The 26,430-nt window shown below is 52.9% G+C and overlaps 10 protein-coding genes across 10 annotated transcripts; 7 read left to right on the top strand and 3 right to left on the bottom strand.

Annotated features, from left to right (window-relative positions):
• Positions 1-88: 88 nt before the first annotated feature.
• Positions 89-1,470, bottom strand: J4E83_001510 (uncharacterized protein; the record flags this gene model as incomplete). Its single annotated transcript, XM_049328466.1, has 2 exons — positions 89-738; positions 786-1,470. 2 exons carry the CDS (start codon positions 1,468-1,470, stop codon positions 89-91), a joined length of 1,335 nt encoding a protein of 444 aa, XP_049192984.1.
• Positions 1,471-1,962: 492 nt separating this feature from the next.
• Positions 1,963-4,230, top strand: J4E83_001509 (uncharacterized protein; the record flags this gene model as incomplete). The annotated part of the gene is made up of 1 exon (XM_049328465.1): positions 1,963-4,230. The coding sequence occupies one exon, from the start codon at positions 1,963-1,965 to the stop codon at positions 4,228-4,230; it is 2,268 nt and encodes a 755-aa protein (XP_049192983.1).
• A 6,335-nt stretch (positions 4,231-10,565) lies between these two features.
• J4E83_001508 (uncharacterized protein) lies at positions 10,566-12,427 on the top strand (the record flags this gene model as incomplete). Its single annotated transcript, XM_049328464.1, has 4 exons — positions 10,566-10,883; positions 10,942-11,291; positions 11,345-12,072; positions 12,120-12,427. 4 exons carry the CDS (start codon positions 10,566-10,568, stop codon positions 12,425-12,427), a joined length of 1,704 nt encoding a protein of 567 aa, XP_049192982.1.
• Positions 12,428-12,964: 537 nt separating this feature from the next.
• J4E83_001507 (uncharacterized protein) lies at positions 12,965-15,151 on the top strand (the record flags this gene model as incomplete). The annotated part of the gene is made up of 1 exon (XM_049328463.1): positions 12,965-15,151. One exon carries the CDS (start codon positions 12,965-12,967, stop codon positions 15,149-15,151), a length of 2,187 nt encoding a protein of 728 aa, XP_049192981.1.
• Positions 15,152-15,220: 69 nt separating this feature from the next.
• Positions 15,221-16,280, bottom strand: J4E83_001506 (uncharacterized protein; the record flags this gene model as incomplete). The annotated part of the gene is made up of 2 exons (XM_049328462.1): positions 15,221-16,163; positions 16,219-16,280. 2 exons carry the CDS (start codon positions 16,278-16,280, stop codon positions 15,221-15,223), a joined length of 1,005 nt encoding a protein of 334 aa, XP_049192980.1.
• A 578-nt stretch (positions 16,281-16,858) lies between these two features.
• On the top strand, positions 16,859-18,803 carry J4E83_001505 (uncharacterized protein; the record flags this gene model as incomplete). The annotated part of the gene is made up of 3 exons (XM_049328461.1): positions 16,859-16,990; positions 17,052-17,800; positions 17,849-18,803. 3 exons carry the CDS (start codon positions 16,859-16,861, stop codon positions 18,801-18,803), a joined length of 1,836 nt encoding a protein of 611 aa, XP_049192979.1.
• A 1,347-nt stretch (positions 18,804-20,150) lies between these two features.
• On the top strand, positions 20,151-21,264 carry J4E83_001504 (uncharacterized protein; the record flags this gene model as incomplete). Its single annotated transcript, XM_049328460.1, has 2 exons — positions 20,151-20,217; positions 20,279-21,264. The coding sequence occupies 2 exons, from the start codon at positions 20,151-20,153 to the stop codon at positions 21,262-21,264; spliced, it is 1,053 nt and encodes a 350-aa protein (XP_049192978.1).
• A 406-nt stretch (positions 21,265-21,670) lies between these two features.
• Positions 21,671-22,418, bottom strand: J4E83_001503 (uncharacterized protein; the record flags this gene model as incomplete). Its single annotated transcript, XM_049328459.1, has 2 exons — positions 21,671-21,840; positions 21,893-22,418. 2 exons carry the CDS (start codon positions 22,416-22,418, stop codon positions 21,671-21,673), a joined length of 696 nt encoding a protein of 231 aa, XP_049192977.1.
• A 213-nt stretch (positions 22,419-22,631) lies between these two features.
• J4E83_001502 (uncharacterized protein) lies at positions 22,632-23,806 on the top strand (the record flags this gene model as incomplete). The annotated part of the gene is made up of 7 exons (XM_049328458.1): positions 22,632-22,642; positions 22,788-22,865; positions 22,942-23,026; positions 23,080-23,163; positions 23,228-23,289; positions 23,462-23,627; positions 23,678-23,806. 7 exons carry the CDS (start codon positions 22,632-22,634, stop codon positions 23,804-23,806), a joined length of 615 nt encoding a protein of 204 aa, XP_049192976.1.
• Positions 23,807-24,545: 739 nt separating this feature from the next.
• J4E83_001501 (uncharacterized protein) lies at positions 24,546-25,726 on the top strand (the record flags this gene model as incomplete). Its single annotated transcript, XM_049328457.1, has 3 exons — positions 24,546-24,756; positions 24,811-25,331; positions 25,382-25,726. 3 exons carry the CDS (start codon positions 24,546-24,548, stop codon positions 25,724-25,726), a joined length of 1,077 nt encoding a protein of 358 aa, XP_049192975.1.
• Between the last annotated feature and the right edge of the window lie 704 nt (positions 25,727-26,430).

The following is a 26,430-nucleotide window of genomic DNA, read 5'->3' as shown; positions in this document are numbered from 1 at the left end:
TACTAGAAAACACTCGCCGGTCGCTCAAGCCTCGGGTGCAGGGCCTTTGTGGCGCCCCGGACTTTCTCGGACTATTTGAGCAACTGCATCAAATAGCAGCACTGGCAACATCTCTGGCAGCCTTCTCTTCCTCTGCCAGCTTCGCCCGTTGACGATCCAACTTCCTTAGAAACTTGGGATCTTCGCCAGTCACCTTACTTCGCTCAATGTATGGAATTTGGTCAAAGTCTTCATCTGAGGCTTCCTCATTCTCATCTTGTATGCCCGCATTCTCGACTGAGTCGATATGGGGTCCTTGGTATGGGTAATTGGTGCGGACCCAGCGGACGTCGCCTGGACTGGGCTTTTCAGCATCTTCGATGTACGCTATTCCTTGCGATTTATCTCCAGGCACCTTCCACCTCCTCAATGGGCATTCTTCCGGGTGGTCTCCCTCGGCGCACTTTTCGTTGGCATGCTGGAAGCTGCTATACGACATAATAGAGTCCACGTCGTACTCGGTATCAGCTTTCATCCACCAGTACTGGGCAGGGCTACCATAAGCCACGGACATGGTATAGTGGACAGCGGGGAATTGAAACTTCTTGGAGTAGTCTGCGAACAGACATAGCTGGTGGTCCTTGAATTGCGGGAGAGCCTTTCGGGCCCGAGCGAGCGCGTCCGAGTAGCCTTTCAACTTTTTGCAATCGAACTCAACGTGTTTGTCGCGGTCTGTTCGCTGGTGTTCGTGACCCATGCCTTGAACTGTCAGTAATGATCATGATATTTGTTTGTTTGAGACATACCGAGCACATGACCGATCTCGTGCGCGACGACCAGGGCAGCCGTCTCTGGGCCGATTGACAAGCGGAGTTTCCAGGGTTTGCCTCTATCAGCCGCGCTGCCAGCCCCCATAGTCGCGTAAGCTCCGTTGGTCATCTTCTCTGACAGACTGATCGCCAACGTTGTAGTCGGCAACGAAGGGTTCCACTGTTGTTTGTTTTCGGGGTTCGGATCATAGCACAAGTGATGCTTGGACGCCTTGTAGTCATACCATTCGTTGAATTGAAGATCATGCCCGTTGTCTCTACCACGCTCTCCGCCTAGAGCAGCTTTCCAGAGGGCTACAGCTGCTTCGACGCGCTCAAGTAGCCTGGCACGGTCCTTCTCAGAATAGAAGCAGTAAGCAATCAATGATCTACCTGGGGAAACGATGTCGGTCCATTTCTGTGGACCGCCCCAATTGATATAGTTGAAAAGTGAAGCACCGCCATACTGGGTTGTATCCTGACCGTTTGTGGTATCTGCGGTATCCGTGATATCCGTCGCATGAGCGGCCAGTTGAGCTTCGACTTGCTCATCAGTAATGGGTGGAATGATGCAAGATTGATCTGGGGACCATGGCAGGCTCGAAGCATGGTCCAGCTTGGGGACTACCGCAGCGAGCGCGCCGCAGACCAGGAAGGAGACCACGGGAATACTGTAGAGCATGGCTGTGATTGTCGGGGTGCTGCTTTCAGTGAGTCCGAGTTCCAGAAGTATCAGATAAGAGAAGAGGATGCCAGAGATTCGCAGCTCATGATGATGGAAGGTATGACCGGCTAGCTCGGCTTGGCGCAACAACGGGGCTTGGGGTCGTCGTCGATGCAGCAACTATGGAAGTGAATGCTAGCCCGTAGTCGGGATATTGGCATCACTGCTACACGACCGAATGCATCTTACCACTCGGAAGGTTCGTTGGCCACCAGTTCCGACAGATGCGGAGCGTATGGCGGCGGACTTTCGGGGTCCTAGTGAAGGTGAGACCGCTGCCTTGCGTTCCCGAGCCAGATGTTACAATCTTGCCGCCTGAATAAATCTGCATTCACCGAGACGCAAAAAAGAAACAGCGCTAGCGATATTGTGGCCTGCCACTCGACAACAACAGCCCAAACCTTCCCCACAAACCAAAGCCGCAATCCTTGCGCCCACGACTCAGCCAAGATGGCGCACTCTCCTACCAATTCAGGACTCAAGAACATGCGCGACTTCTTCACGCGCAACGAAAAGGAAAAGATCCCTCCTGAGCTCAAACAAGCACTGTCGCTACTGCAACTACCCAACTTGGACAGTCTCGAAGAGCGCTTCCTCGCGACCGCTGCGTTCCTAGAGCCATGGGCTGTGTTCCGCGATTCGATATTCTTGCGTCAACCGGAGGCGGTACCACGTGCAACGGCGATAGCCAGAGAGGAGGGAGAGGACGGTGTGTCTCGCACAGACCTGTTGTGGTTTTATACACGATTCGACGAAGGTGTACACCGTTATGACCCACGCGCCGACAAGCACAGCGCGGAGTACACATCAGACTCCAGCGTGCATGGAGTAATCGACAAGAGTGATTGGACTGTGGAGGCGTACGAGAAACACCTCTTCGCCTGGTTGCTGCAGGTATTCAAGGTCGGCAAGTCGCGCAATCCGTGGAACATTGACTACTTCGAGCTCCGCAACATCTGCACCGCCTGGGAAGCAGTCTTCGTGCCCATCGTCAATGCTGTTCGCGCTTCTTACAGTGTCAAAGGCCGACGACACTACGGTCGCCTCGCGCTCTACATCGAAGAGCGGTGTCCATCTGGTCTCGCTTTTCCCAAGGACAACGTCTTGGTACCTGGAGGAAGCCTGATGTCGCCCACGCCGTACCGCATAATCTCCTTGCCGAAGAAGGTCGTCAGTGATGAAGGGGCAACATTCCATAAGCGTGTCAGCGGTGCTGGAGTGTTCACGCGAAAGCAGTACGACGAGACTGAGAAGGAGCTTCGCGATGTGTACCCTCAGTATGGCGGTTTGGTTGAACGGCCCAAGTTCAAACATAAGATGGAAGAGTGGTTGAATGAACAGCGAGCCCGAGCAGACCGCAGGAAGGCCGCAGAGAAGACGGGCGAAGTGAGGACCTTCCAGGCCCAGGTGGTAAAGCGGGACGGTAGCCTGAGCCCAGGAAAGAGCAGCTCTCCTGACAAGGACCGCAGCAGACAAGACCAGGATGGCAGCGAGAGCCCAATCAGACGGTACTCAGATAGCATCCGCCGCTCGCTGTCTCGAGGCATGTCCAGAATGGCGTCAAAGGAGGAGCCGAAGAGTCCGCTGCATGGTGTAACACGACAGATCTATCTACCTGATGAAGGACCGGCTCATCACCCTTCCGAGTCCTCGTCAACCGAGAGGCATGTGAGCGGCGCCTCAACGGATACCACTATCATTACGCCATGGCCCCGTCCTGATACAGTGCGCAAGCCATCTGACCAGAGTGTCTACACGTCAACCCATAACTCAGACACTCTCGTCCTTCCCGGTAGCCATCAGCGCATGCAAATGTGTGACGACACGGACGAATCAATATATTCGCCCATGGGCCAGTTGAGTGCTATACCACAGCCACTGCACCACAAGTACCAGCCTGAGATGCGGGTCGCGCCAACGATCGAAAAGGGAAGAGCACACCCGGATGCACGGGTTCCAAGCTACGAGGGCAGTGGGTGGGACGACGAGATCTCGTTAACAAAGCTCAAAAGTGTACGCGAGGACACTGCGAGAGATCCGCAACGCGTTCAGCCCTCAAAGCCAGTCACGAGGCTTCCTGTGCCTATTAAGCCAACTGCATATACTGGCGATCTGCGTATCGCGTCGAACGACATCCATCGCAAGGCGACACCAAACCCTCTTGCGTGGCCGGGTACTTCTCCGCCCAGAACAGTACCATGGCCCGGAATGGAGCATATCGTTCCGTCCGTATCATCCAGAAGCCCCGAGCGATGGAACAGTACACGTGGGCTTGCCAGCAGCGCTCGTCCTCAACGGCTATTGCGCGATGAGTCTGATCGCAGCGTTACGCGCATCGTTTCGAAAGAAAACATTCGCTCCGTGCTCAAGGGTAACTCTCGTGATAGCTCAGCAGAAGATCTAACTCTGCCGCCCCCCGTACCGATGCTCCCAGGGCAGAATAGAACGATGAGTCCTGCTGGCGCTAGATTGCAGACGTACAACACAAATCTGTTCCCGCGCCGAGAAGAGCGCAAAGGAACTCCAGTCGGTGGGTGGGTTGGTGCGGACAAGAGTAGAGGTGCACATGGCGGTCCTTTTGAGCTAGATATGCTTGATAGGGCGAATTCTGGCCGGGGTGTTCAGGGCAGGACTGCAGGAGGCGATACACGATACCATGAGGAATACCATGGCAGGCATGAGCCTGACGACCGTCGCAGTCTCGAGAAATGGATCTGAGGTTGTGTTGCCATCAAAACACCATATGACAAAAAGACTTGTCGTTTGACCGTAAACAGCTCTTTTCAGCCTTGGATCTTATTTTGTAACTGCCGACTTGGCGTTGGAAAATGAGGCATCTGGTCTCGGGATCCTGTTCAAGGGTGTTCGGTTGCGCGCTGTTACGGCAGGTGCTGGACGATGACAGACTGTAGGGAGACTTCAGGGTGCAATAAAAGTAAACGGTAGAAAACAAGAACTCGGGATGAGATGCACAACCGTCGTGATGACTTGATTGCGGCCTGTGAGGGATGATGAGTGGAGGTTTGACGACGCGCAGCACTCGCAGCCGCCAAACGAACGCGAGAATGTCACGCTAGCAAATCCAGCCTCCGGCACGTGACTGCTCATGAGATCACGTCCTAGATGATATCTTTCTATTCTGTAGATGCAGTAACAGAAATGCTTCATCGCCCGAAAATTGAGCATCTGCTCAGCAGGTTGCTAGCTTCCAAGGTTGATTCGTACCTTGATCCATCCTATAGTACGAGATACCGCCCACGTATCCGAGAAGTAGGCAGTGTTACTAAAACTTCCGCCTTGACTCAAGTGCTAATAGAGACGGTTAGCGAGCGCATGTGCTTTATGTGACAAACGCGCAACTCAATAAGTATACCGATCACAACGTGGAAGCTTCGACTAGTAAGTGATGTTCTGTGTTGAGGGGAGCCGGTGCCGCGAGAGAAAGGTGGGGTCAGCCTGCGGTTGTAATCGCTCCCAGCCTCCTCACCCACATTTTGGTTGCTCCCGTCCTCGAGTACCTAAGCGCCAACACTCTCGTATATGAATGAAATACTACATACAACGTTTCGCTGGACGCCAAGATGCCCAGACACAGGCAGGAAAAGAAGCAGGTCCCCGAAGGCTCGAGCGCAAACGCTAATTCGAAGACGTCACCGCAGTTTACCGGACTGGCCGCTGAATTGGTGGCACACATCACGTTGTTCCTTCCACAGGTTGATCTTCTCAATCTAAGCTTGACATGTAAGAGTCTTCGACAGCATGCAGAGCCGGCACTCTACCGAGTGTATATTCAACCGCATCGTAGTCCACTCTCGTCATTCGTCGGCAGAATCGTAGCAAGGCCAGACCTTGGCGAAAAATATGTCCAGAGAGTAGAGTTACATTCGTGGGTTACGAGTATTTCGAAACCCCGTCCAAGAGTTATGTCCCGACAAGACTACGACAAGTTTACGAAGGCTGCGAAGGCTGCGCAAGTCATTGATGTTGTCGTCCCGTATGAAGCCGCAGGGGCGACCGCAGAGGAAGCTGCTAGCCACCACAACCAGAAATGGTTTCAAGATCTCTTAGCCATGGAAGGACTGTCGCTGGACAATCTTCCTGAACCTCCATACGATCCCCCCTACGATCTCTTGTTCTGTCAGACTCTGCGTGCTGGGTACGAGGATGCATTGGTCGCGCTGATGCTAGCTCTGCTACCAAATCTTCGCATACTTCAGCTGCACGCCTTTCCGACGGACGCTTTGGAGTCCCTGCTACCTTGGAACTTACCCGTACATGGGTTCCCCAGGCTGATCAGAATCACAGCTGCCAATGATTGCGCTAAACCGTGGCCTTTGGCATTTTTACAATTTGTTCTGGGCAATACTACACTGCAAACCCTTGAGCTAGCCCGGGTAAGCTTATGGTACAAAAGTCTGTATGGTCCCGTCCTGGTTCCAGGCTTTTCCGAACCCTTGGGATGCACAACACTTACAACCCTCCATCTTCCTAACTCTGCCGTCACGGGCGAGGAAATGCAGAAGCTGTTGTCCGTCTCCCCTCGGCTGAAACGGCTTTATTATTCGTTCAACCCGACCATTGGCCCTATTAGCTGTACAGGGGCCGAGCTTGTCACTATGCTTGAACCTCTCAAGCATACGTTAGAAGACTTGTATCTCGATATTATTCACATGAGAATAAATCTGGATGATCTGGACAACGAGGACGAGGAAGAGGAAGACGAGGAAGACGAAGAACAACGTAGTTCTGATCACCTGATTGACTCGCTGAGCCACTTCACCGCATTGAGGCGATTGGATACCAGTGCTGATATTTGGAGGATGTTGGACGAACTGACCGTTGCGAATGAATACGAGTGGGGTCCTACGGATATCCAGATCGCAGGAGCAGACCGCTGGTGCCTGCGACTACCTCCGCACCTAGAGTTTTTGCGCCTACACCGAAACGACAGCATGACCTCAGCAGATCCCCGCCAACTATATGATTTGATCACCACCCAAGAACAGGTGCTACCTGAGTTAAAGGAGTTTTTGATACAGGTTGAAAGTCCGGAAGACCGAGTTCTTTGGGATGATCAGTTCTTGATGTTGGCGGAAAAAGAAGAGCCCCTCCGGTTATATACAGATTATCCGTTGCGAGTGGAAATTGGGCCTGCTCCTGAGTTATCGGGTCCCATAAAGACAACCTTCCATGACTGGCGACATTCCAAGGAAAGGCCTCGTATAACGCGGGGTAGGCATGGGTACATGCTTGAGCCGGGTAGAGTACAGACGGACGATGAACACAATATGTGGTTACAAGAATTGACGGGAGAAGCTCAGTCCTTTGAAACAGGAGATTATTTACTGGAAGAAGATCTTGAAATAGGTATGCTGAATGAAGAGTGGTGAGACACGAAAGGGAAATTCTGTCGGATGTTCGATGGGAGTGAGAAATTGCGTGCATCTTCAAATGTGTGCCGTGGATATCAGTATCTATACATAATCATGGCTGAATGTATCGTCTTTGAGCTCATAAGTGTTTCTTGATGTTTCGTAGCGTAGTCTCCATTAGTGGCAGCATGGGCTTGTGAGCGCGCGGAGTTGACTGCGAAGGCAATCGTATTAGGTGATTACGTCCTTATAACGTGTCAATTCCAATCAACTATGAACGCAGACATGACAAATGTATAGCTCTTTGCAGGATAGAAATATCCAGTCTCAGCCATCTCAACCCGCTTCGGAGATGGTGGGACACGCTATACCTGTTCAAGTTACAGCGGAACGCGCTACCGTCATCGATTCACCGCAATCAGCCTATCCAGCGTCGCTCACTCAGTTTGGCGTCTCACAATCGTCTTGCCGACATTTGTTCATCTGAATATTGCGTTTGATGCGCATGCGCCTCCTGTCAGACTAAATTAGGTGGACGGGACGGGGCGTTCTCATCTTGCAGATCAACAACCGCCGTCACCGCCTGATTCTCTGCCAGCTGCTATCTCATCGCGCAGTATCAACATGGGTAGTCTACTTTCTTCGAAGGTCGTGGATGACTGGAAGAGCGATGCGCGATGCGCCATGGAGGATTCAAGATTCTGCGTTATATGTGGTGGTCCTTTCGATGTAGAAGGCGATGTTTACAATATCGACCCAAAAGACATGCGGTTCCAGGTATACTATCTTTTTTCAAACAAGCGTTACAGACTGCTGACATTTCGCGCATTCTAGTGGTTATACAGCCTTCGTCTTCTTGGTAGCATCGAAGATGTAGCTGAACATACGGTAGCTAGCGAAGGATCGACGTAAGAAGCGGCTCTCATCTATCTTCACGCGCTAAAGTCCGGACAAGGCCGATCAACGTATCTGAAATACCAGGCATCTTCCTCTCCGAGATTGCGTCCTTCAACATGGCTGGTTCGGGCTACTTTCGAATTGTTGGCGGCGCTGGTCAAGATGATATCTGGCTCGACGCTTTGTGTTATGCACCGGATTACCGAACCTTATTTCCATTACATGAATCGTGTATCGCGATCAGTTGTCGGGCCATCGAACACTTCTACTCTAGAAGGAAGGATACTGTGTCGAAATCGGCTCTTGAAGTACTCTATCATCTGTTAAGTGCGCGCTTCATTGAGCGAAATTGCCGTATAGACGAGTCACTCGAGTCATCGAAAGACATTTTCGATCTTTGCTCTTCTTCATGCGATTATGGGCCTAGGAGCGCATTGGCTTTGAACAGACTCGAATGGTGGGGTGCGAAGTATGAAGTAGGCAACCCCAATATGTCCCTCAAGCTCGCCATTAATGGTTCACAGAAGTTCTACACTGATCCCATCGAAGTGGGAGATATCGCCTCCTTCGTACATGGAGTATTGCAGACTTCGCCGCTTCGTAGAGACGAACCAGAGTATACGCCGGAAGCGACGCGCGAACCCCAAAGATTGGAGCGCCTGCCGACGGAATTGTTGGACGTAGTGTGCGGCTACCTTCCAGTACAATCTGTCGTAGCACTGCATTGTGCATCCAAAGTGCTGGCTCTGCAGATACCACTCGATTCCGCTTTCTGGCGAGACAGCCTCCGGGACGGAAGTCTACATCCGCATGTCTGGGATCTGGACACCAAGTGGATCGAGCAGCATCTTACCACTCAACATGCAGCACTTCTGGACCCTACTGCTTGCTGGGACTGGAAGTTTGCCGCGAAGCTTCTTGCGAAGAAACGCTTTCGGGTCAGTGGATGTGACGAGCGTCTACTTGACGTGCCTGACGGACTTTGGAACAGGTGTAGGATATGGGCTACTATCGAGGAAGCGTTAGGAGAGCAAGAAAGAGAACGGTCGGAGAACTAGCGGACTAGATTCAAAGGCGTAGTCGTAAGACTGTCTGGAACCCAAGCAATCGCGACATCAAGCGGCTCTTGACCGTCAAACAGTCCCAAGGAAATGACGCCTGCTCGTGGAGAAAGGTTTGCATAGATGTGCACTTTCTGCGACTTCTTCCAACACAGTCACCGATTATCGCAACGAACGCTTAAGAGATTTGGCTGCCTTTGCGTTCAGGACTGCGCTAGCGAGGCGACAAATTTAGGCCAACTTTCGGCAAACTGCCCGTAGAAGTCGCAAGATGCACTGGTCACAAACAAGTACGCGGCCCGTTCACGCAGCGCTCTCGTCAACGATTCGACATCTTTTTGCGGAACTGAATGGATCATATACGCAGTACGAGACCGTTCGTACGACGAAGTAGCAAGCCAATCTTGGTACTCTTCGGTCACGAACTCCTTGTAGGCTGTTTCCACAACTACTGTAACCTCTGGTCCTGGAGTCGCAAGCTCAGTACTGACTGCTGTGCCAGGATTATGAATGATCTTGGCCTAGTCAGCTTGGGTAACTCTCACCCGTCCAGGATGGATAATTAAAGACTTGCCATTCTCTCCTCTACGACGCCGGCAAGGACATGCGCTCTGCGATCAACGGTGTCGAGGTAGCTCTTGACTTCCTCCGAGTACAGATTCACTGTTTCATCAAGGAAGATGCCGTCCACTCTATACCCGCTGTCCTCTCGCCCTCTTCTATCATACGACTCGATATCATCAAGGATGTCTTGAACAGGCCGTTTGCAATAGGTTGTGCGCACGTAGCCCAGGGTGGTGACGTTCGGCAATGCATTTAGCCGCGGTATCTCCCGGAGATAGTCCTCATTCGGCCACCACGGTGCAGCACCCGGTCCGCTGTTTGGATTGACGATTACCAGAAACTGAACGTCCGGCGCCGCGGCGATGCTGAGAGACGTCAGTGAGACTTCGTGTTAGCGGCGAAGGAAGCACTACGCTGTATAGAGAGGACTCCATGCACCCGGATGTGGGTAAATGTAAAGCGGAAGAAGTATCTTTGAACGGAGATCTTGCGACATTGCAACGTGGAAGGGGTAGATGTTTGAAGAGGAAGAGGTGGCATCCCGAATCTTAATGAAGCGCTGACTAACCACAAATAGCAAACCGCAATGCACTACCTCTCTTACAAAACATATGTCTGTTTACTTACTGCGATAACAATGCGGGCCACTCAGTTCCGCTGGTGAACGATTCCTGGACGTGCATCACGATTTCAGACCAAACCCTGGAAAACAACGCACATTGGACGTCGGAATCCGCTCATGGGAGGATCTTCTTTTCGCATGCCGCGTTGGGGGACCTCACAAGCTCCTGACGTCGGCATCCGACTAGCAGGGCCGTCAAACACAAGTACCTTGTACAAAAAGCAGAAAACAAAATAGGTCTAAGCCTACATTAACGTTAGCTTACCTACTTTGCATGTTTCTATGTTAATGTAGGCTGCAGATCGCTTCCGCCGAAACCTTCGGCGGAAGCATGTGCCAAGCGCTCGCCCTCCATTCGCCCTCCGACGAACATTTACTCAGCCAAAGAAATCGGAGCTTTGCTCGAAGAACCGAATCATGTATCCGTCCGTAAATCAGTATATGTGTGGCACTTTTCCCACTCTCCTTTACCGCTGCAAATTGTCCCCTTAACACTCCCGCCAACATCGTCCTTAGTACCGACTTCAAATGCACACGATGAACGAGCACAACTTCCACACCTCGATCGCATTCGACGCAACAGCACAATCGGCTGGTGGCGTCATGAAACCAGAAAACATCGCTGAGGAGAAGGTGCAGCAGCAGAACGACCAAGGCATCGAGGAAGATGTCAAATCTGAACAAGACGAGAAGCCCGATGATATCAAAGAAGAATATCCGAGTGGCATGCTGCTGGTGCCCATATTGATTGCCATACTCTGCGCAGTCTTTCTCACAGCCCTGGATATGACAATTCTTGGAACAGCCATTCCTAAGATCACAGACGAATTTGGAGGCCTCAACATGGTTTCATGGGTGAGCTTTTACACTCTTGCTCGGGCTACTCGAGTGCTTGAATACTGACATCTCTTAGTATGGCTCCGCGTACTTCATGACGTTCGGCGGTTTCCAGTCCATGTCTGGCAAGTTCTATCGCTACTTCCCACTCAAGTGGTCCTTCCTAGGTGCCATCTTCGTCTTTGAAATGGGAAGCTTGATCTGCGCCGTCGCTCCAAATTCTATAACTTTCGTCGTTGGCCGCGCAATCGCTGGTGTCGGCTCCGCCGGCGTAGTAACTGGGGCGTTCACTATGGCGGCGTTCGCGGCAGAGCCTAAACGGCGACCAGCTCTAATGGGGATTGTTGGTGCTGTATATGGCCTTTCTAGCGTCGTCGGTCCGCTTTTGGGAGGAGTCTTCGCAGACACAGTGAGCTGGCGATGGTGGTAGGTTCATGTTTCCTCATGACTGTTCCGCTCACTTGCTAATCATGAAACAGCTTCTACATCAACCTTCCTATCGGCGGCGCCTCTGCAGCACTGATCCTGTTCACTTACAAGACTCCACCACAAGCTATTATCACCCAAGCGACTTGGAAGGAAAAGTTCTTGCAAATGGATCCTCTCGGCATTGCTCTCGTCATGGGCGGCATCGTTACGTACATCTTAGCATTCGAAAATGGCGGCCAAAAGCGACCTTGGGACAGCAGCTACGTCATCGGCCTGTTGGTAGGCTTCGTCGTTATCGCAATTACCTTCATTACATGGGAGATCTTCAATGGCGAGCGTTCGATGCTTCCACCCCGGCTTCTCCGCGAGCGAACACTATGGCAGCCATCTGCCTTCATCTTCTTCTTCTCATCATCATATCTTGTCTTGCTGTACTACCTACCCCTCTATTTTCAGAGCGTCGACAACCGCAGCGCAATTAATTCGGGTGTGCTGAACCTTCCACTGGTCCTCGCGATGGTTTTGGGTAGCATCGTCAGTGGCGGCGTTGTCTCAAAGACAGGCTATGCTGCACCTTTCATGATCGGCGGTGCCTTTCTAGCGACTATCGCTACCGGTCTAATGTATACATTCGACATTGGTACTGGGCTGGGCAAATGGATTGGCTATCAGGCCTTTTACGGTATCGCAGTCGGGTTAGGCTTCCAGATGGCCATCAACACTGGTCAGGCCAATGCAAAGGCAGAGGACATGTCCTCAGCGACGGCAACGATTTTTTGTATGCAAACCAGCTCTTTTTATTTGGAGTTAACTAACACATCGCAGTTTTCCAAACCATCGGCGGTGCGTTCTCGTTGACTGCGGCTCAGTCTGGATTCGTCAATCGCATGATCAACACGCTTGCGAGCACAGCACCGAACGTGAACCCGCTGGCGGTAGTTGGATCTGGTGCGACCCAACTTCGGGACAATTTTGCTGCGGAAGACATAGCAGGCATAGTGGTCGCATACATGGCGGGCATCAAGGTCGCGCTCGCTATTGCGACAGCTTTGGCTGGCGCAGCTGCCGTGGCTACCGCGTTGGTACCTTTCAAGAAGCTGAACATGGAAAAGGTGCAGGCTGGAGCTGCGTAGATCACACGCGCTCTATTTTGGTAGTGCTACACGACAGATTGCCCGCACTTGCGACCAATGCGACGCTATTGCTAGAGTTGTGCTTGAGATACGTAGATTGTACCTAGAGGGAAGTTTCATTTTTGGCGACACTCGAACACCTGGGCATGCATCGGCTTGACACGCTTGAGGCATGTGTGTTGTCTAATCTTGTAATGGCAGAAGGAACCATAGAATTGTAATCCAAACGCGGCCGCTTTCTGGCGGAACCAAAGAGAGTCCGTTGCGCATCGACTCCATGATGTGGTGGCTGGCTGGTGGCCTTGCTGATGCCTGAAGGATGTGTTCGGCGGAGAACCTTCCGCCGAGGTCTCGGTGATTGCACTCACTCTTCCCCTTTCGCCCCTAAGTTACTAACTTCTCCCTATGTCACCATCATCGCATCTGTTTATGATACGATGCCAGCAACAAGTTCACTAGATCCAAGCGTGCCACACGTTTGGTCGCTTTGCTCGAGAGGAGGCACCGTGCCCTCAACTCAGGCTACTGTCACCAGCCATGGAAGGCTCACCGGGATCATCCGTCAATGACGCCGACACCACCAACTTCGAGCCTCACAGCAAGCGGCGCAAACTTCGGAAAGGAACAACAAGCTGCTGGCATTGCAAGAAGCGAAAGGTCAGATGCACATTCGATGCGACGTCTGACACCATATGTGTCGCATGTCGCCGTCGGAAGGTGCCATGCGTTCTCCAAAATGAGCCGGAAGAGGAATTCCTTGGACGCAACGATAGCAGTCAAGAAGTGTCACTGCTGCGTCCTAGTAGAGGCTCAAACAATATCGCCAATCCTCCTGATATTCCATATGAGCAGCTTCTCCAACGCTTGCAAAGGGCAGAAGCATTGCTTGCGCGATCGGAACATCCAGGAGACGACGCCACAATCAGCCATGTGCAACTTCCAACCCCTAGCTCAGCCGCACTGACACCGGAACAACCTCTTCTACAAACGGAAGACGGCGAGAGCATATCATCCGCCCTACGTCGAGCGTATCCACCGCAACAAGATCTGGAGCTCTTGTGCAAGACCGATCGCAACGCAACCTTGTACAGCTACCAATGTCTCACGACATCCATCGACCCCTCACAAAACGAATCATTGGACATTGCCGACGATCTGGCTACAATTCCTGGCAGTTCACGCACACCTCCGGTTCTGATCGCAAGGCATATGCTAATCCTCGCCCTTATGCTACAGTACTTTCGGTGTAACAAGGGCGATTGCATCTCGGGGGATCCAGGCGTCCTTGCTACTCGCTTGGTGGAAACAGTTGTTCGTTTGGTCGTCACCAAAGACCATCTGATAGGCTGTATCGAAGGACTAGAATGTATTGTTTACGAAGCCACCTTCCAATCCAACGCCGGCAACCTTCGGCGAGCTTGGATCGCCTTCAGAAGAGCCATGGTGTTTGCGCAGCTGATGAGACTGGATACGTCTGACCCTCCGCCTGTCAAGTATCTGGAGAGCAAGCACAGGGTGGATCCTAAGTTCCTTTGGTTTCGTATTGTTCATATGGACAGCTATCTTAGCCTGATGCTTGGTCTGCCTCATGGGGGCCAAAAGATGTGCGTGGAGAACTCCAGTCCTGGGGCCAGCGTAAGCTGCGGAATCGACCGAGCACACACTCTCATCGCTTGTGGTATTGTTGACCGCAATCGAGGAGACCCACGCCAGAATATCGAGGCTACCCGTAAGATAGACCGCGACCTCCAGAACGTCGCGGCATCCGTTCCAGACAAGTACTGGCTCGCGCCCAGTTTCACTGGTCTCCAACCAAATGCAAGAGAGACTTTTGAGGAACTAATGCGGCTTCGAAGTCAGATCTACCAGTACAATCTGCTTCATCTTCTCCATCTGCCTTTCCTCATACGCTGCGCCACAGGATCTGACTTCCACATGTACGCCAAGATCACCTGCATTAACGCGGCCAGAGAGATTCTTACAAGATTCGTCGCATTCCACAATTTCCGGCCCATCTCTACCCAATCGTGCCATACAGCCGACTTCTTCGCGCTAATGGCGGGCATGACAATACTGATCGCGCACATAGACAGCAGGCGCTGGAAGGATCAAAGTTTTCTAGTTCACCAGCGACCTGGTGATCGCGCGATGGTTGAGCAACTGGTCGAAAAGCTGGAACTCGTCGAGACACAGACGAACGATCCTCTCACGGGCAAGAGCGCTGAGCAACTTCGCAACTTGCTGCTGATTGAAAGTGATGCCGCGCGTGGATTCAGTCACAGCAGCGAGAGCACAGTGAATCGGCTTGAAGAGGGCTGCGGCGAACAGTTTCAGCTTTCAATTCCGTATTTTGGTATCATCAAGATTGGCGCGAACGGCATCACGAAGCAATGGCCAGGTTCCCAGACTTCTACTGCGGGAATGCTTGATGTGCCCTCTTCTTTGAACCCAGTGGGTGTCGATGACAACATCTCTCCCTTCGGTCAGGATATTAACGGCAATCCGTCATCCAACCTGCTGGTACCAGAGTCTGGCACGCAGCACTCTCAGTCGATGCAGCCGCCACTAGCACTTTCTGATGATACTTTCGACACGTCGCAATATTATCCAGGGTGGGCTGCCGGAACGGACGATTGGGCGCTTCAAGGTGTAGACGCAGCATTTTTTGAGTCACTGATGGGAGGAGTCGGAAATTGGGATGATACACTACTAGGGAATAGTTAGACTCGATCATAGTATTAAGCTGTGCTTCTGGGTATACATCGTCTAGATTCTGGGTTCCCAACAGATGAACTAGTCGTGTTGCGCCTTGTCCAACAACTCCTTCAATATTTTTGCCGTGCTCCTCATACCCTGCAACGCGTTCTCATCCGGCCCTTGCCCTGGTGTCCACGTCGCATGTGCAAAGTCAATCATCTTGACTTCGGCCAGCTTGGGCACAGTCTCCTCATCGTCCTCATCCTCGTCTTCGGGATGCGCGGAACGTAGCTTCTGCTTGGTGTTCGCATACTCGTCTACATCACCCTCATAGACCAATAGTATGCTTGCGCTGTACATCCTGCTCTCTTTGCTTTCGAAGACTTCTTGAATGTCCTTCACCTCACCCAAAAAGTAAGCGAGCACCTCCCTCGCCCGGTCAAGCTCTGCTTCTGACTTGGCGCCGGGAAAGATGTAGTCTGTGAAGCCCGCGCTGACATCATCGGCGCTAAATTTGCGTCCATACATCTTGTTGTACACCCAATAGCCGCCCTCCTTATCCGTCTCAACATACTCCTTGAGATCTTCCGGAACCTCAGGTACCTCAGCTCCCTTGTATGTGCGCATGCCTGCTATCCGGAAACCCAGGCTTCCGCTTGTAGTCTCTTTGCTCACAGCATCTAGCCGCGCTCTCTTTTCCGGCTTCGCAGCCTCGTCCCACAATTGCGCGCCAAGCTTCAGATCCAGAACATTCGGCTTCTTGAAGCTGTGTGTAATGTTCTCTAGTACGATGTGAAGATCGGTCGCGAGCTTCTTGCCATGTAGGCGCTCAATTGTGCCGTCGGCTGTTTGTATGGTGCCGCTTTCGACGGACTCGGTAGCGGCGGTCTGGTCGGCTGAGAGGGAGAGCTGGCCCATGAAGGTGGGGAGATGGCGCGCGAGGTCTGGGTGGTCGGCGAGGGATTCGTAGAAGTCAATTTCAGCGAGGGTGCATGGTTTTACTACTACGCCGCCGGATGGGTCGCTGAGCACGCCGTCGCTGTTGTTGTGTTAGTCTGGTACACGAGGCTGACAGGCAGCCGGTAGCGACTTACTGGCCAGCGGCAGCACTGCCATATGCCACGAGTTTCGACGCGTCGTATTGTTTCGAGGCCATGTTTCTTGGACTGTACGGAGCGTTTGGTCGGGATATCAATGTAATGGCACTCGTGGTTGGTGTTTAGGTGGAAGATACATGGTGGGCTGGCTGGCCCCACGGGCGTTTCAGGGTCCTCCGTCACGAGTCAGCCAATGCTGTCATCATGAAATCCATGATTCGTGTGTTTGATATCATCTAGTCACTCTATTGCCGGGCAGAATCTGAAATTATATGGCAGACATGGTCTCACTCAAATTTCGTAGCAGCATGCCCGGAGAAAGGTCGCATGCGTTGCAATGATTAACTCGACTTCTCACCGTGGTGCTGCATCCATCAAATCGCTGGTGATGCACTCACCGTATAAGGCGTTTGTATGAGCGGAATGTCCAGAATGCGAAGCTGCGACCACCAACACGAGGTAGTCGCGCTCTCTCACCCCCAGGGCCAACGCAATCACCCGCGAAGCATCGTTTGCCGCTGCCTCACTAGCGCGCCGACATCCCATGCCCAATCCTCTCTATATCACCCTCTACAACTTCAAGTCTCTTCCAGTTCGCTTCTGATATCCCCAATCCTCAATACACAGAGTAGCAGACATGGCAACCGCAATGACAACACTTTCTGCGCACGCAGGACCTCCCAACGGAGCCTCTACCAACATCACTGCCACTTCTCAAGTCACCGGCACTGTGCTGGACCACCCAGATGGGGCAGAGATCCGTCGTCAAGTACGTTTCCCAGTCCCCAGTCTCGCGGTAAGTTTTACAGAGGAACTAATTGTTCTTCAAGGTGGAGTTCTATTTTTCCGATGAAAATCTCCCTACCGACAAGCACATGTTACAGTGCTGTGGCGGGCGTGAGAACATCCCCGTCTCCGTCAGTCGCATCTGTGGTTTTCAAAAGATGCGAAAATACAAGCCCAAGTCCCTCGTTTCTGCAGCTCTTCGACTGAGCGCCTTCTTGGAAGTCTCTGCTGACGGAAAGACCATCAAGCGCAAGGTTCCTCTAACCGGGAAGTGCATTCTGGATCCAGATTACTTCGATGCCGACGACGATAACGACATCGCCTATGCCCCAGGATCACGGAAGGCCAAAGCTCAGCAGCCCGCCCAGTACCCAGTACCACTACTCCCTCAGGCCAAGATCAAGCACCCTGAAGGAGTGTCCAAGAACATGCTGAAGGCTACCGGATTTGAAAAGGCGTACATGGAGCCTACTCTCACTCCTGACGAAGCCGCCGAGGAAGAGGAAATGTACGCTCCAGACAAGTCGTTCGTTGAGCGCATCGAGATTGCCATCCAGCGCTTCAAGCAAAAGCGTCGCATGCATGAGATGTACGCACATGTCTTCAACAAGCTCATGCGCTTTGGTGGAGTAGAGTCCGGTCCTCGCCAGTACCAAGGAATCTCCAAGCACGACATGAAGGAGATGGGTGCTGAGGAGATTGCGAGGGCTCTCGCCATCCACAACGTACCCTGGGACCGGTCCGATGAGAAGCGGTGGGTTGTTGACTTTGTAGCTGTCTGCAAAGCTTTCCTGTAAGCCTACCACCCCGAGCTTGCCTGACGCGATGTTGACTATGACAGATCATCTTGGTACCCTGCCCACTACGGCTATGCTTCGCACGCCATCAAGAACGCTTGTCAAGTACCCCGCTCTTTCTTCAGATATCTTCGCTTTCACCGTGTCTGCCCCGAATTCGACGATCAGCTTGCCACTGCGCTCCGAATCTGTGACCAGGCCGAGCGGGAGCTTCCCAAGGTCAACTCCGTAGGTCTTGCCCTACCCGGAGACTTCAACAAGTCCGCTAGCGTTGTCTTCGGTGGCGCCCAGGCCGACATATATACTGGCGATAAGTCATGGGCTGAGGACCTCAAGAAGGAAGGCCTGACTGTTTCCGAGATCGGTATCCGGAAGGAAGAGGCCAGGGTCAAGTTCGGTACTGGCATCGCGGTTCTGGGCTCGGATGCGCAGTACGATATGTTCGAGTCAGGAGATCTGCAGATTCTCAGCAAAGAGAATGTCTATCTTGAGGTCACCGCCATTCAACTCCCTGACGACGACACGAGGTCCGCATATGCAGAGCAGAGCAATCTCTTCAAACATAAGCTTGGCCAGCTTGAACCTCTCGGCAAGCTCGTGTGCAAGACATGGTACACAGACGACTGTGACGAGTGGGACCTGCCCAAGGACAAGACCAAGTATCCCAACGGCAAGCCGCGCAAAGCTGGCGACGGCAAAGAGTACGAGTTCTGGATTGAGGAGGACATCATCAAGGACTGTTTCGTGGGCCTGAAGATGGATGCCAACGTCATGCATCTGTCCGGCGGCATGACCATTCTCGACGACATCAAGGAAACCATGTGCAGCTTCTATACCTGGATCCCGAACGAGCTCTGGATGGAACGGAAGCCCAAGGAAGTGCGCTGGTTGAAGAAGGGCATGGGTCTCGATGATGACGAGGATGAGGCTGAGATTGATGGCTCGAACAAGGAGAGTGCGGATAAGATCGCTTCCGACGACGAGTTTGACGATGAGTGAGCGGGTAGATGAAGGAAGGCAAGCCGGTATATTCTCGCGGGGACGTTGCGATGAAACGGTAGTTCGAGATACTTTGGTCGGGTCTTGTACCCAGCTGCTTAGGGCGATTCAAGGTTTGGCTCGAAAACTAAGATTTCAAAAGGGAAATTCACGATGTTTCTCTAGTTATGCCAAGGTTCTCTGGAAATACGTAATCTATCGTGAAATCGGTGACCAGACACGGTGCATCTCAATAAACTCACGCTAAACCCCTTGAACTTTCTCGATCTCTATTGAGTGGCGTTGATCGCGAAAGGTAGTGGATTCTGCGCTTGCGCAGGCCACAAGGACGCGCCTGTCCCATGTTTGGAGTACCTGCGCCACACCTGCCCGCCTCAGTTTCACACGAACGCACTCGCTGGCCTTTAGCCAGGATAACACCGCAACACCCAACTTAGGCACATAGCCCAAGGCCGAACGATCCGCAGAAAATACCGCGCAACGAAGAAATGCCACGGCCCCCGTTTGCATCGGGATACCACTTGGCCGCGACAACTAAACACCACAAAGACACTTGGACGACGCCTCAACACCACGCCGTGGGGTCTGGTAAGACGCGAAGTCCCGACGTGCGGCTACTTCGGCGAGCGGCCTCATTGCCAACACCTTGGCAGCGACACACGCCATGGCTTTCGTTGGTTTGCCAAGGCCACGCCGGCGGATCATGTGGTAATTCCTGACGCGTGTGCTTGCTCCTGGGCCTTTCGTTCGAGGGTGCAACCGTGAAGAGCGAGGTACGACTACGTGTGTGTACCGAATTAATATCAAAGGGAGAGCTGCCTGGGTCGGAGCAGTAGTGCGCGCGGCACTGCGTTGCATGGTGTGTATACCCGCATTATCCGTCTCCCGTCTCGCATTAAAGACGTAAGTGTCGCGGGTTACCCGGCCCTGCCTAGCCAGCACATGTGAGACGGACTGGGGACGTGGGAGCTGGAGGAAAGGAGACGCGCAGTGCGTGCGGAGTGGAAAGGGCCAGGGACCGCCAAGATCTTGAGTGCTCTTAGCAGGCGGAGAACGCAGGCGGGCGTGGCTTGGGTAAAACGTGCGTTACCGCCGCCTTTTGATATCTGGGTCGCTTCTCCGCTGGCTCTTTTCCCTGGTGTTCGAGCATGCCCTTTTGCGACGAGGTTGCTGTACCACGACGTTGTGGCGTTACCATCACTGCGACCGCGACTGGGACTTGAGCGACGCGCCATCGGCATTTGCGAAAGAGCGACCATTACGACTACTGGGGCTGCCGTGATCGACGAACGACTACGCTCGGGGATTAAAACAGGTGGACCTGCGGAGCGGGATATGTCTGCTAAGATGCACGTCGTGAGCGCCGTCTTAGACGCGCGATCGAGTATGGGGTTGCCAAATCGGGCTCAAGTTGGTATGTTCGTCCCCGTCTGCTACTACTCAGCAACGCAACATCGTCGCTGACCACATTGCAGCCCAAAGTTTCCTGAACCCTTACATCTACGACCCTTCTTACCCCCTGGCTATAACAGGCGCAATTGTCGTCCTGTTACTTTCCACATATTCCATTTACCAGTATGTCCGCCACAAGGCGTACTTCTTCTGGGCAGCCATCATCGCCATTATCATGCTTGATCTGGGCTTCATATGCCGCCTGGTATCTGCCTACGACGAGCACCGAGAGTCGCCCTTCCTCGCCTCATGGCTCATGATCTTACTCGCACCCAGCTTCCTGGCTGCAGCATGCTACACGGCATTCAGTCGCGTAGTATGGTTTTCCTGCCCAACCCACGCGCTCAACTTCAAGACGCTGTGGTGCTTCCCTAGGTGGATTACCGCCAACTTTGTGTGTTTCGACCTCCTCAGTTTCCTCGTCCAACTCGTCGGCGCGAGTCAGATTAGTCGGCAGTACGATGAAGACAAGCAAGGAAACCGGACTATTGCTGCTTCTGAACGGAAAGCGCTGCCTGGTCGCATCATCCTCATCATGGGTCTGGTGATGCAACTGCTCTGTTTCCTCAGCTTCTCCATCATCAGCATGCGGTACTTCTACATCAGCCGGCATTGGGCTGCACATGACCTTGGGGATTTGCACCTTTGGCGGAAACTGGGGTATACCATCAATCTCTCCTCGGTCCTTATCGCCTGCCGGGCATTCTATCGAACCATCGAGATACCACACGATCGCAACTACGGGCTAGCATATCTCCAGAGTCACGAATGGTGCTTCTGGGTCTTCGATGCCGCGCCCATACTTGCTGTGCTAGTCGTGTTCGCTGTGTGGCATCCGGGTCGATATCTGCCGAGAAGCTACACAGGGTGCAGACTGGACAAGGGCAGGGCTGTCAAAGAGAAGGATGAGATCAGTTCGATGAACGGTGGTAGTAGTGGACGGGAGACCGAGCTGAGAGATTTCAAGCCCGAGGACTTCCAGTCTGGAAGGGTCGCGACGAACGTGTAAGATTTTGAAACGCGGATGAAGAGTTGTTTGTTCATGATACCATTGCATTAAGCGGGAGGCGCTTTGAAGCGCCATCGGGATGATACCATACTCAATGACATAATTGCATGCCTACTTTGACTGTGTCTTTCGACTTGTGGCTCTTCGCCATATCTGTGTGGATTGACGTGTGCTTCCTTCTCAGTCCTCTTGCCGCCCAGCGTCTCCTTCGTTTCGGAGCACATCTCGCACAACGACATGCATTGCTATTGCAGGCCGCTTGTTGGCTATTCTCTTAGCCTCATACTGGAGTGGCTGCATGACCGGGAATGCTGCTGGTCGACTCATGAACTCCAAGGAGTCGTAGGTCCTCGAGCTCGTCTCTGGTTTAATATCGGAAAGTTCATCAGATGGTTATGTGCTCCCTTCATATGTCAGGCTGGTAGTGCATCCTGAACTTCTTGTTCGCGCGATCAGCCGCTCGTGTCTGAAATTGTTCGGCGTTGAGCTCAAAGACCAGTGGCTTCATGGGCTCCTTTCCTTCTTCGACAGGAAGCGGCAACTCAAAGCGGATGATGGTGTGTTCCTTGGGTATAGCTGAGAATGTCAGATACTTACCACTTACCTGGGTCTAGCCTACAGGACTTACATTTCACAGCGTTGTTCTTCGTGATGATCTCGAATGTGAACCTTGTATCACGGACGATGATGCCCTCCAAGCCTACGCGGCTCACGCACCGACTTCTTACCACACTCACGAGTGCACCGTGCATATCGGCGGTCGCAAGCAGTTGCCCACTTGCGTTTGGCGTGACAAGCACATTCCTCGCAGCGTCGTTCAGGCCTAGCACCTCCCGCATGTATCCCACCCACAAATTGTGTAATCCGTCGTAGATGGCATACTTCTGTTGCTCCTTGGGTATCTCGTTCAGGCACAGTGCACGCTTCTTCGCAGCGGACAGCGGACGAGGCTGGTTCTTGCTGCGCTTCCTGGCGACCTGTTGGCGCTCGTTGAGAGCGCGGCGGCGGACTGCGCGTGCAGACGGTGTAGGCGAGGTTGCGCGAACGTGGAGGGGACGCTTTATGACGCGCTCGTGGTAGTGTGATTCAGCAGTCGAGGGAGAAAATGCGCGATGCAGCAGCGTCTGCGCAATGTGTGGATTTGCGTCGGCCATTTCAAGTCCAGTATCGCAGTAGCAAAAGTCGCAACTCGTCGGGATGGAAGTTGGTGTTCTTCGACATGACGAGGAAGACGGCGGCACTAGTGCGCACAAAAGCGGGCTAGAGCGGTGGCTCGGCTATCGTTTTGTCCGCGCTGCCTCCCACACAATTTCGACAATTCGACCTCAGCTTCTCGACAACACCGCTAACCCGCAGCAACCGTCAAGATGAAGTACATGTACGTCTATCCCTCGATCACGACTCCCAACCCGCCGCATCGCACGTTTTTCCCTGCCTCCGAACGGTCAATGGACGCCTCTATACCGAACTTCTCCGCCAACAAACATCAAATTCCGGATCCAATGCTGACGTTTGCGCAACAGCCACTCTGAGGAAGAGCTCGAGATCCCCGAGGGCGTCAAGGTCCAAATCAAGAACAGAAATGTTCTCGTTGAGGGTGAGTGCGCATGGTAGAGGACCCCTAGAGAAACAACACTGACATATCCAACAGGCCCTCGCGTAAGCCGCCCACAATAGCCTCTACGATCCTCGAACCGATTCTTACACTCCACAGGGCAAGCTCACAAAGTCTCTCGGTCACTTGGCGGTCAGCTTCACGCACGTACGTTTGGAACATACACATCGCATCGGGGGCATATGCTAAGACTGGAACAGCCCAAGAAGAACCTCATCAAGATCGAGCTCCACCACGGTTCCCGCAAGAGCGTCGCCACCCTCCGCACTGTCCGCACCCTGATTGTACGTCGCGCGCACCCTCGAGTCTATACTGGCAAGGAAGGAAGGACTGGGCTGACTGGAGTAGAACAACTTGATCATCGGTGTCACCAAGGGTTACAAGTACAAGATGCGTTACGTATATGCCCAGTATGTCGCACCCATCGCACATCTCTTCCGAACCCGCCGCAGAGCATGATCCATCCGACACGACTTTCAGCGCTCTCCAAGAGGCTGGTGCCAGAGCGCTGGGCGCGCCAGATTGACTCATGCTCGTGGCGGGCCTTTGCACATCGTTGAACATGACTAACATCATGTCCAGTTTCCCCATCAACGTCAACCTGGACAAGAACAAGGAGACCGACTGCTGGGAGGTTGAGATCAGGAACTTCATCGGCGAGAAGCTCGTACGAAGGGTCGTCATGAGGCCCGGTGTTGAGGTTGAGGCATCAAAGAACCAGAAGGATCAGCTCGAGCTGTCCGGAAACGTAAGGACCGCCGCGCAACATGGATTGAAGCAATGCTAACCATCACACAGTCGCTCGAGGATGTCTCCCAAGGTGCCGCCGATATCCAGCAAATCTGCAAGGTCCGCAACAAGGATATCCGAAAGTTCTTGGACGGTCTTTACGTATCGGAGCGCGGCAACATCGTTGAGGACGCGTAAACGGTTCTGGGGAGTACGGGTTTCTTTACGGGCAATGAGCATCTATGAACTTCTCTGCATCATATGCGGTTGGCGCCTGGGGGTCTAAGATCAAAAACGATGTTCAAACAATACCACCATGACTTGATGGAATCGCGCCGGCACATTCACGATGAAGTGTGAGGTGATGAGAGGTCAATAAGATCAGTACTTGCCAAGAGACATGAACGATCTAAACTCACTTCAACACAACTGCGACTGCTTCTTGGCCTTTGGTGATGTTGCATGGTGTGAGCCCGTGCCTGAGGAGTCCAGCCTAGCACACTATGAATGAGATCACATTACGAGTAAGCATGAATCTGATGATCATTCGGTTCCATCTCTCTATCCATGCACGAAGAGACGCCTCCTGCCTCTTTTGGCGGCTGGACTGTCCGCGGATGTGGGATTTCCACATGACGTATCCATGGCGGCTCGTCGTGCCTGAACCCCGCATCGTTGTTCGTTGTAATATCTACCACCGGGACAATGATGAGGCTATCGCCGCAAAGCCCGACAATGACAGCTCATTGTAACCTCGATTGGAAAGCAGGTGGTGCAGGCACGGCGAAAGTGCCGTTATGGCGAGATATATGAGCAAGGTGTCGCCCATACAGCTGTTGGTTTATTCATACATCAGTTGCTTGCCCCACCACAGCCCTGCGAAACATCAAGCACCCCACTAAACACCAATCCGCAACCGATCCACCGATTTGCGACCATGGCGGACAAGCTCGACATTGAAGGGCTCCTCAAGGAGTCCAAGGCTGAATATAAGCGCTTGGGAAAGAGCGGTCTCAAGGTCTCGGTACCCATATTGGGTGCTATGAGCATTGGAAGCTCCAAATGGCAGCCCTGGGTCATCGAAGAGGAAGAGTCGTTGCCGTTGCTGAAGGCTGCATACGATCGCGGTCTGACGACTTGGGATACAGGTAAGACTGACAGAACAGTCACGTACTTGCAACAGTTACTGACAGCTTATAAAGCCAATGTTTACTCCAATGGTGTCTCTGAGGAACTGGTCGGCAAGGCCATCAAGAAGTACAACCTACCTCGCGATAAGCTAGTAATTCTCACCAAATGCTTTGGCTACGTCGGCGAGGACCCCGGTCTGCGAACCATCCAGTACGGCAAAGAGCTGCCTCAATTGAAAGACTATGTAAACCAAGGTGGTCTCTCACGACAGGCCATCTTCAACGCTGTCAATGCATCGCTCAAGCGTCTTGACATGGACTATATCGATCTTCTGCAGATTCACCGCTTCGATCCAAACACGCCTCTCGAGGAGACCATGGAGGCGCTGCACGATCTGGTCAAGAGTGGGAAAGTTCGATACATCGGCGCTAGCTCCATGTGGGCAGTGCAGTTTGCGCAAATGCAGTTCACTGCCGAAAAGAACGGCTGGACGAAGTTCATCAGCATGCAGAACCACTACAACCTGCTCTACCGCGAGGAAGAGCGCGAGATGAATCGGTTCTGCAATGACACTGGTGTTGGTCTGATCCCGGTAAGCTTCCGTGTTCAAGTACAATGTCAGTCTTTGCTAATAGCTTACAGTGGGCACCTCTTTGCCGTGGCCATCTCGCTCGCCCTCCCTCTGCGTTTGGCTCGACTACTCGTTCAGAAGGCGAACAGAAGGCCGGTAATCAAACCTCTGGTAGCACTGAACGTGACAAGAAGATCATTGCTCGCGTTGAAGAGATCGCGAAGAAGCACGACTGGAAAATGAGTCACGTTGCCCTCGCGTGGATCAACAAGCGTGTCGCAAGTCCGATCATCGGCTTCTCCAGCACAGACAGGATGGATGAAGCGCTTGCAGCGAGGGGCAAGGAGTTGACTGAGGAGGAGGAGAACTACCTCGAGGAGCTGTACGAGCCCGTGAGGATTGTTGGGCATTCATAGGCAAGCCATGCAGCAACATCGATGCTAGCGGTCGAAGCCAACAAGCGATACATCAATCAATATTGCGGTGTCAAATGCGAAGTTATCCTTCATCTATATTGCTTTTTCAAGTGAGTAATTACAGAGTTCAAATGGATACCTAGTTACCTAGGCAGCCCAGATCATCTTGCGAAAGTGGATAGTCCAGTAGAACGCTGACATGCATCTCCGCGTGGACCTTGAGCCCTTGCAGTAATCAAGTGGATCTCTGATTCACTCGGACCGCATTAGGGCCCGGAGCTGAGATGATACGCGTCGATGCGCGCTTTGTCCAGCGCCGAGCGGCCAATGACGTCGGTCACGCGATCTATCTCACCACCGTGCCTGATGCTCCGGAGCACCAACATAACGGCAATAGATGCTTGGGAAGGTCAAAATGCGAACAACGAGGCTCAATTGCTATCTTCTACACTATCTCGAGCTCTTTTGACCAACAATGTGAGATGGACACGCAGGCTTCCACCGTTGGTTTGCTCCTTCCCCGCATTCTGGGTGATGCTCCCCTTCCCCGCATTGGCCCGACCATTCACGTCTCACGCCGATTGGATTGGACCACAATGTGGTGATCGATCAAGTGACCGTCTCCTGTGCCTGCCGGCGAGAGACTGAGCCCCTCATAAGCTGCGCCCTCCCTCGTTTCCTCTCCTTCCTCACAGCCTCCACTG

The sequence above is a fragment of the Alternaria metachromatica genome (genome assembly GCF_023757995.1).
Source record: "Alternaria metachromatica strain BMP 0045 chromosome Unknown scaffold_2, whole genome shotgun sequence".
NCBI classification, from domain to species: domain Eukaryota; kingdom Fungi; phylum Ascomycota; class Dothideomycetes; order Pleosporales; family Pleosporaceae; genus Alternaria; species Alternaria metachromatica.
Note: the sequence above shows the minus strand (reverse complement) of the source record. Positions and strands in the feature narration are given on the sequence as shown.